The sequence below is a fragment of the Alligator sinensis genome, unplaced genomic scaffold (genome assembly GCF_000455745.1).
Source record: "Alligator sinensis unplaced genomic scaffold, ASM45574v1 scaffold619_1, whole genome shotgun sequence".
NCBI lineage: Eukaryota > Metazoa > Chordata > Crocodylia > Alligatoridae > Alligator > Alligator sinensis.
This window is the reverse complement of record NW_005842134.1, coordinates 1,146,501-1,155,725: the sequence shown is the minus strand read 5'-3', so window position 1 is coordinate 1,155,725 and position 9,225 is coordinate 1,146,501. Positions and strand designations below refer to the sequence as shown.

Below are 9,225 nucleotides of genomic sequence, written 5' to 3'. Positions count from 1 at the left end.
GTTACACTGCCATACCTGCATACAAGCCAGCAAGATCCCCTTTGCCAGCAGCTGTTTCCATCTGCTTTCAAGTCTCTTTCTGCTGCCTGAATTGTTTAAAAGATTAGTTTCTACCAGTGCCATTGTTTGACACACTGTAATTCAGTCCATTTAGAGTGATTCCCTCCCTACCTCCTATGGAAGCATTTTGAGATCATCAGGCAGAAGGGGCTAGAACTAATCCAGCTGTCCTGGTAAATGATTACTGTCCTGGTAAAGCCCACAGCTCTTGGAGGAACTACAGCTGGGTTCCAGGTTCCAAACAGCTGGAAGTCATGCAATATAGGTCAAGGTAGCCAAAAGCTCCAAGGATGGCCAAGGTATGCCCTGATGGAAAATACATAGGAGAGACCAAACAGCAACTGCGCACCAGAATGAACGCACACCAGAAATCTATCAAAGACAGAAATACCCAATTACCAGCGGGGGGCACATTTCTCACAGGAGGGCCACTCTCTCTCCAATCTCTCAGTCCTGATCCTCAAGGGAAACTTGCACAACACTTCCCAGAGACGAGCCTATGAGCTCCGTTTCATAAACCTCCTGGATACTAGAGATCAGGGACTAAACATAGACATTGGATTTTTGATACATTATAATCTGCCTGGCAACTGACTCCCCAGCCCAGCCCAGCCCCTGGCTGCTTTACTTTTCATTCCATCCAGGAAGAGCACACACCAACTGCTGACACTTCCTGAGCCTGACGAAGGGTTTTTGAACTCAAAACCTTGCTTAATAACTATTCTCCAACTATTTGGGTTGGTCTAATAAAAGATATCAAATTCACCCAAGGAATCTTGTCTGGCAAAGGATGACTCAGGCACTCTGAACTCAAAGGGAGGCAAAACAAAGCCTAATGTGTACAAACACCCACACACCCAGCCTGCTAGGTCCTGAACACATCCTCTTGGCAAGCCTGTTTCTGTTTGAGACAGCAGCTAGGGTGATCCAGCTTGGGCTGGCAGCACCCAAGAATCTTTGCCTCTGCTGCCAGAAGAGAGTCCCTTGTGCCAGCTTGCTCTGGGCTATGGGTTTGAGTCTGTACAGGGTATGCTGAGAAACTGTAAAGGAATCAGAAGAGAGCCCCAGGATGCTGGAAAATCTGCCTTGCAGTGAGAAACTGCAGGAACCCAATGAATTTTAATTAACTGAGCAGAAATTCCAGGGTCACTTGATCATTCATAGATTGTAAGGGGCTAGAAGGGACCTTGGAAGATCATTGGGTCCAGCCCCCTACACCAGACAGGAAAGACAGGTGGAGTCAAGTTACCCCAGCAAGGTGACTGTCCAGTCTCCTCTTGAAGATTTCTAGGGTAGGCAATTGCACCACCTCTGGAGGGAGCTTATTCCACAGTCTGGACACCCTGGCTGGGAAGAAGTTTTTCCTAATGTTGAGCCTGAAACAGTCTTTGAGGAGTTTGGGGCCATTATTCCTGCTTTTCCCCAAGAATGCCCTGGTGAACAGCTGTTCACTGAGCCTTTGATGTATGCCCCTGATGTAAGCTGCTACCAAGTCCCCTCTCAGCCTTCTCTTTTCCAGCCTGAAGAGTCCCAGGTCCCTCAGCCTTTCCTCATATGGCTTGCAATGCAAGTCTCTGATCATACAGGTGGCCCTTCTCTGGACTCTCTCAAGCTTTACCACATCCTTGTTGAAATGCGGTGCCCAGAACTGGACACAGTACTCCAGCTGTAGTCTCACCAATGCCGAGTAGAGCGGAAGAATCACTTCCTTGGTTTTGCTGGAGATGCATCAGTTGATGCATGCCAGAGTATTATTTGCCCTGCTAGCTACAGTGTTGCACTGCCAGCACATGTTCATACTACGGTCTATTCTTATCCTCAGGTCCCTTTCATTCGAGGTGCTGGTCAGTTTGGTGCCACCAAACCTGTAGGTGTGTTGGGGGTTGTTCGTCCCCAGGTGGAGTACTTTACATTTCTCAATGCTGAACTTCATCTGGTTCCAACTCACCCAACTTGTCAGCCTGTCCAGATCTGCCTGTATCTGTAGCCTATCTTCAAGCGTGACCATGCTTCCCCAAAACTTTGGTGTCATCCACAAACTTGGCCAGTGAGCTCCTCACCCCCACATCCAAATCATTGATAAAGATGTTGAAAAGTACTGGACCAAGCACTGACCCCTGAGGGACATCGCTACCCACTTCTCGCCAAGATGATGCAGATCCGTTCATTAGGACTCTCTGGGTCCTACCCTGTAGCCAGCTTTGTACCCACCTAACTGTCTCACAGTTAGGCCCACAATAGTCCAATTTTCTTGCGAGAACCTTGTGGGATACCAAATCAAAGGCTTTTTGGAAGTCAAGGTATACAACATTCACCTCCTCTCTCTTATCCAGGTGACAAGTTACCTGGTTGTAAAAGGAGATGAGGTTGATAAGACAAGACCTACCTGCGATGAAGCCATGCTGGCTGTCATTCAGAATTCTACCTTCTGCAAGCCTATTGCACATAGACTCCTTAATGAATTTTTCCAGGATTTTCCCTGGCATAGAAGTTAAGCTAAATGGCCTATAGTTACCCAAGTCCTCCCTCTTCCCTTTCTTGAAGATGGGCACAACATTGGCCCTCTTCCAGTCCTAAGGGACCTCTCCAGAGTGCCACAAGTTTTGGAAGAGTTTTGCCAGGGGCTCCGTGATGACTTCAGCCAGCTCCTTCAGCACTCTCGGATGGAGTTCATCCGGTCCTGCTGACTTACATATGTCTAATTTCTTAGACTGATCACATACAAGTTCTACAGCATTAGTAGAAAGGCAGTCATTCCTGTCCTGTTCCTTCTGTACCTTATCTGGCATGATTTTTCCCTTGGCTCGGTGAAATACTGAAGCCAAGTAGTCATTCAGGAGATCAGTTTTCTCTTGAGTGCCGGTAACCAGCTATCCTGAGATGTTGAGCAATGGCCCCACACTTCCATTCATTTTCCTCCTATTTCCTAAGTACCTAAAGAAGGACTTATTTTTGTCCTTGATTCCCATTGCTAATCTAAGTTTAGTTGCTGCCTTAGCCTTTTTAATTTGTTCCCTACAAGTGTGGGCCATTGTTGTATAGTCCTCCTTGGAGCCTGTCCCCAGCTTCCATTGTTTGTATGCCTCTTTCTTAGGAGGACTATGATCTCTTTGTTTAGCCAAGAGGGCTTCCCAGCCCTTCTGGTACCTTTCCTCCACTGTGACGGCCAGAACCAAAGAAATTAATAAGCAATAAATATGTGCTTCTTCGAGGCATTTGGAATTTTTGTCTAATATAAAGCTTGTAAATTTGTAACCCGCTAATGTAACTGTTCGTGAAACTAACTGGGCCTCAAAGACAAAGCTATAGCTGTAAGATTAGCTGACCTAACGGTTCTTTTTTGCTCAGAATTCAGCCTTGATGATAAAAACTGGATTCAACCGCCTGGCCCACCCTGCACATTCCAGGAAAGCACGTCTCAAAAAAGCATAGTCAGAGAGATCTAAAGGGATTGGATTTAGGCAGAGTAATGTTAATTTCAAACCTGAAGATGCTGCATTGTAATTTGCTTATTGGATAAACCCAAGTTTGGGTAGTAACCTTTTATGATAATTTTTAACACCTTTTAATTCCATAGGGTAACAGCTATAGGGCAAGATTGTGAGTGGCTCTAAAGCCAACAGATTAGCATAAAACTAAGTATAAAAAGTGCGTGCGTCAGGTGACCAGCAGGAAGGAGGGAACAGAACGGTCATTGCTGTTCCACTCCCGGACCCCAGACTCCCCGTGTGAGTGAGGATCGGATCCTGATCAAGGGATCTTCCCCAGTAATCCCTCCAACAGCGTTGATTGGGGACGCCTGACTTTGCTGGAATCACCTGGCGCACACCTGGCATTGAGGGACTGTCGATAAGTTGCCAACCCATGTCTGTCTATTTGTTGTTTCAAACAGCCCAGTGGCTGATACCCTCACAGTGCCCAGTTGGTTTGCAACAGATTGATCTATCTATCTGGTTTTATTATCTGTTGTTTTAAACAGCCCAGTGGCTGATATCCTTGCAGTGCCCAGTTGGCCTGCGACAGATTGATCTATCTGTTGTTTTGAACAGCCCAGTGGCTGATACCCTCGCAGTGCCTAGCTGGCCTGCGACAGATTGATCTATCTATCTGTTGTTATTATCTGTTATTATTTACTATTAGCTCTATATTACTGCATTATGTGCTTATCGCATTTATCTTTCTGTTAACTGTTGTGTATGTAAGCAGTAATAAATTTACCATTGCTTTACTCCCAACTCTGCCTCCTCGATCCTGAACCAAACAGCCCGGTGGCTAATACAGTTGCAGCACCCAGTCAGTCTGACTAAATTGATATACTTACAGTGCCCAGCTGGCCTGTGACACTCCACATGGGAATGGATTTCCTTTGTGCTTTCAGCATTGTGTCCTTAAGGAATGACCACTCTTCATGCACTCCTTTTGCCTTCAGTCCCTGGTCCTGTAGCGCTACCCCTACTAGTGACCTGAGCTTGTTGAAATGTACATTTTTGAAGTCCAAGACTTCAAGCCTGCTATCAGATTTGTCTGCCTTGCGATGAACCGCGAATGTGATGGTTTTGTGGTCACTGCTGCCCAGGCTACCATCTATATTTAAGTCAGTCACCAGGTCATCTCCCTTGGCCAGGGCTAACTCTAGGAGAGTGTTACCTCTGGTTGGCTCATGCACCTCCTAAGCCAGGAATAGCTGCTCTTCAATGCAGGTCAGGAAGGAATGTGGCCGGTCCAACTTGGCTGAGTGTTTTTCCCAAGAGATATCCAGATAATTGAAGTCGTCCATGACGACCATGTTCCGTGTACATGTGGGCTGTGCCAGTTCTTGGGAAAACTCTAGATCGAGTTCCTCCCCCTGGTTTGGTGTCCTGTAGTATACACCTACAGTTAGGTCTTTCTCTTTGTGCCCCCCCCACAGCTTGACCACTGAGGGTTTCAAGCTGTTTTGCTTTGGAGCCTATGTCGGCCTCCAAGGAGGTATACTGTTCCTTCACATAGAGATCTACACCTCCACCTTTCTTCCCTACCTGGTCCCTTCTGTGCAGGGTGTAGCTCTCTATGGCTATGCTCCAGTCATATGAGGAGTCCCACCAGGTCTCCATAATCCCTACTAGGTCGTTATGCCCACCAGAGGGCAGGAGCTTTCCTCCTGCTTATTGCACATGCTCCTGGCATTAGTGTACAGGCACCTGAGTCCTATTGAGACCCTCAGCTTCCTGTCATGCTGAAGGGGATCTATTCCCTCAGTTCCCACACGAGTGTCTCTCCTAGTGTCCCTATCTATGGAGCTTTCATGTGTGTTGGTCCCCGGGCATGCTCCAGTCAGTGTTTCCCTGTCCCCCAGCAATCTTAGTTTAAAGCCCAGTCTAGAAGATTGGCCAACCTGGCTGAGAATAGGGACTTACCTGTTCATGGCATGTAAGTGCCTAGTTGGTGGGACTGACAAGGGAGGAGCTTTCTGAAAGCAAAAGGCCTGTTAATGTCACAAAGGCAGAATCTGGAGGCTGAAGCTTGACAAATTCAGGCCAGAAGTAAGGTGCAGGGAAGAGAATTTACCACTTTACCCTAAAACATGGGGGATTCCCATCCCCCATGTTCTTTTCCTAAGGGTGAAATTACACATTACATTTAGACCATACTAAATCTGTGGAATGTTTTTAAGCAGTGTTAAAGTTAGAACATGCTCTAAGCCAGGGGTGGGCAAAATACAGCCCGCAGGCCAGATCCAGCCCATGAGGCCATTCTATCCAGCCCATGGGGCCTTTAAAAAATTTAGAAAATTAATATTTATCTGCCCTTGGTTCCCGTCAAAAATGACAGGAGTCAGAGGCAGTAAGACCCAGGGGAAGCCCTGGCAAGTTTCTGCAACAGCAGGACCCGCCTGGCCCCACCCCCCCAGCTGGAAGCCCCAGCAGGGGCTTCTGGCCTGGGACCATGTGGCTGCACTGCGCAGCATCTCAGGTAAGGTGGGGGAATGGCAGGGGAAAAGCAGCCTGGGGAAGAGTGGCCCTTCCCCCGCCCCGTAGCCGGTGCTCCCTGCTGCAGCTGCTCACAGCCCATGTGGGGCTGTCCTGAGCAGGCACAGGCAGCCCCGTGCAGGCTGTGAGTAGCTGCAGCGTGGGGCGCTGGCAACGGGGTGGGCAAGGGGCCACTTTTTCCCATGCTCAGCACCAGCTTGTAACCCACCCCCACTGCCAGCCTGGGCTTTGCACCGGCTCCAGACTCGCCTGTTGGGACTGCACTGCGGCAGGAGCAGCATCTTGGTGCGGAGGAAAGCGACCTCCCACTTGCCATGCTGGGCAGTGTTTGCCACTGCTGCCTCTGGGCTGCCCAGCGCATGAGCGTTGGACGAGCAGAAGCATCAAACAGTGCCCGGCATGGCAAGTGGGGGAAGCTGCTTTCCTCCACAGCAAGCAGCTGCTCCCGCTGCAGCGCAGCCCTGATGGGCAAGCCTGGAGCTGGCGCGCAGCCCAGGCTGGCTGCGGGGTCGGGTTACAAGCTGGTGCTGAGCATGGGGAAAAGTGGTCCCTTGCCCACCCCATGGCCGGTGCCCCATGCTGCAGCTGCTCGCATCCCACACGGGGCTGCCTGTGCCTGCTCAGGACAGCCCCACATGGGCTGCAAGCAGCTGTAGCAGGGTGCGCTGGCAACAGGGTGGGGGAAGGGCCACTTTTCCCTGTGCTCAGCACCAGCTCCTTCCCTGCCGGCGAACAGGGGGTCGGGGCTGCACACTGCCCCCTGCCTGTACCATGGGGCTGGGGGGCACTGGGAGTGAGCAGGAAGGGAGCCAGTGGGAGCACAGGGCCCAAACTGGCATGTCCCGGGGCCAGCACCAGTGGGGCCCAGAGCAGGGCGGCAGGAGCGCAGGGTCCCAGCCGGCAGGGTCTCTGTGGAGCCGGGACAGCTCCCCACTTTCCCTGCTGGTGCAGCCCTGCCTGGCTCCTGCCATGCTGCACCCTGCTTTGGGCCCCACTGGTGCTGGCCCTGGGCCCAAGACAGTGGGACATTGGCCCCAAGATGGTGACCAGGGGGAGAGGCACCTGCCAAGAGGCGGGGCTACCCATGCAGCCCTTGACAGCTTGCCAAAACTGGGTAAGTGGCGCTCTGCCCAAAATAATTGCCCAGCCCTGCTTTGAGCAGTCTCACATTAAGAGACAATATTGTTTTTCCCTGTGCGGCTTTGACTTGCCACTAGACGGCTGGTGAGCAAGGGTGTGGCCAGGAGCCAGGGCTCTATCCCTGCTTGAAGAGGAAGCTGAGTAGTGTATCCTAGGATGCTGGAGGTCTACAAGTTGCTCATTTTTATCTCCATGAAGCCGACTGAAGTTACCCTAACACAAACTAGGTAGCATGGCCCAGAGTTAACCCTTGCCTGAAGTGATACAAGTTTAAGATGCTCAGAGGGCACTTAGCACACAAAACACATGCTTTAACATACAGACACTCGCATTTTAAATTATATCAGTATGGTCTAAGTGTAATTTAAGTTGTGTGCTCTAGCACAGCCAGAAATTCTGAGCTTGTCAGAGAGATCAGGGCTGTCCTCTGGGCTTTGAGAGATAGGAGGTCAGACTAGAGCAGCGGTCTTCAAACTATGAGGTGGGCCTCCCTGGGGAGGCATGGCATCATATCAAGGGAGATGCAAACTGTGAGTTGTTTTTTTTTGAGAGGTTGGGTGAGTTGAAAAAAAGTTATATATTTTAGATGTATTATATTTTAAAATAACTAAAAATAAAATAACACAAAAATCCTGTGTTTAGTGTCCAAATGTTGCTTAGCAACTGTGACACATCAGACCAGGCAAAATACAGCGCATGAGCTGAATCCAAGCCCCACCCACTCCCGCCAGGGCAGCATGCTTTGCATGGGAGGGCTCCAGCCCCAGCCCCAGCCCCAGCCCCAGCCAGTGTGCATAGCTTCCGGGCAGAGCTGCTGCTGCCTCCTGGGGAGCTGCTCCGCTTCCTCATCCTCCAGCTTCTCCTTCTATCACTGCTGCAGTGCTCTGGGCAGCAGGTAGGGTATGGGGGGCAGGCAGAGTGGGGGGAAGCTGCAATTGGGCATGAGCGCAGAGTGTGGGATTGAGGCCAGCAGGAGTGCAGCACTCGAAGCACAGGGCTTGCACCCAAAAGGGCAGCAGGAGTGCAGAGTCCAGACCAGGGCTCCACCAGAAGTGGAAGGGAGCCCCATGAAATGGAGCCAGTCTGGCTCAGCTATACTCTCTTCTTCCCAGTGGGGTCCCTGCAGCTGCAAGTGATGAAAGTTAGTGGGGCCAGGCCACTGGCTCCATAATGTAGGGCTTCCCTCTTGGTGGTGTGCAAGTCCCGAGAGCTGCACATAAGTCACAAGGAGCCCTATGCAATAGAACTGGGCTGGCCTGGCCCCACTTCCTGCCACCACGTGCAGATTCTGGAACTGGCCAGAGCCACATGCCATAGAGGGGCTCAACCTGCATGGGCCACGAGTGGTATTCTCTTCCATCCTACCAGTGAACGGACGCGGAAGACGGCATGAGAACTGCATCAGAGAGACCAACTGGCGGCTTCGGCAGTGGTGTCTCGAGGCAGGCTTCGGCTTCCTGGACAACGACCCGCACATTACGACGAGGGACATGCTCAGTTGGGATGGGCTTCACCTGTCCCCCAAGGGTAAGCGTGTGTTTTCTTCAAGGTTGGCGGATCTCCTCCGGCGGGCTTTAAACTAGGCTCATCAGGGGGAGTGGAAGATGAGGGCGGGGGAAGCTGTGGACCACCAAACCATGTGGCACCCACAAGGATAGCCCAGCCTGAAGAAAGAGAACATTGGGATCCTGCAAGCCATGGGGCGGCCAGCAATACAGCACAGGTAAGCAACAAGAAGGTAAGAAATAAGGGGCCCCTTGGGATTCGGAGCGGGGGGGCAGCAAAGGCACCAGTCACAGGGCTCAAGTGCCTATATACTAATGCTAGGAGCATGGGGAACAAGCAGGATGAGCTAGCACTCCTGCTTGCAGAAAACACCTATGACTTAGTAGGGCTAACAGAAACCTGGTGGGATTCGTCCCACGACTGGGCGGTACATATTGAGGGTTATAGGCTGTACAGAAAGGACAGAGTGGGGAAGAAAGGGGGAGGGGTTGCGCTCTATGTCAATGAGCAATATTCATCGACCCTCATCAAGACGGAATCGAAGGATGAG

At 50.9% G+C, this 9,225-nt stretch overlaps 1 protein-coding gene across 1 annotated transcript in view; it reads right to left on the bottom strand.

Moving 5' to 3' along the window:
* Positions 1-4,846, bottom strand: part of PHKA1 (phosphorylase kinase regulatory subunit alpha 1) — an 87,567-nt gene extending 82,721 nt beyond the window's left edge. The window contains exon 1 of the mRNA XM_025205952.1: positions 4,788-4,846. Within this exon, the coding sequence (XP_025061737.1) occupies positions 4,788-4,846 (59 nt within the window). The remainder of the gene's footprint in view (positions 1-4,787) is intronic.
* Positions 4,847-9,225: the final 4,379 nt, after the last annotated feature.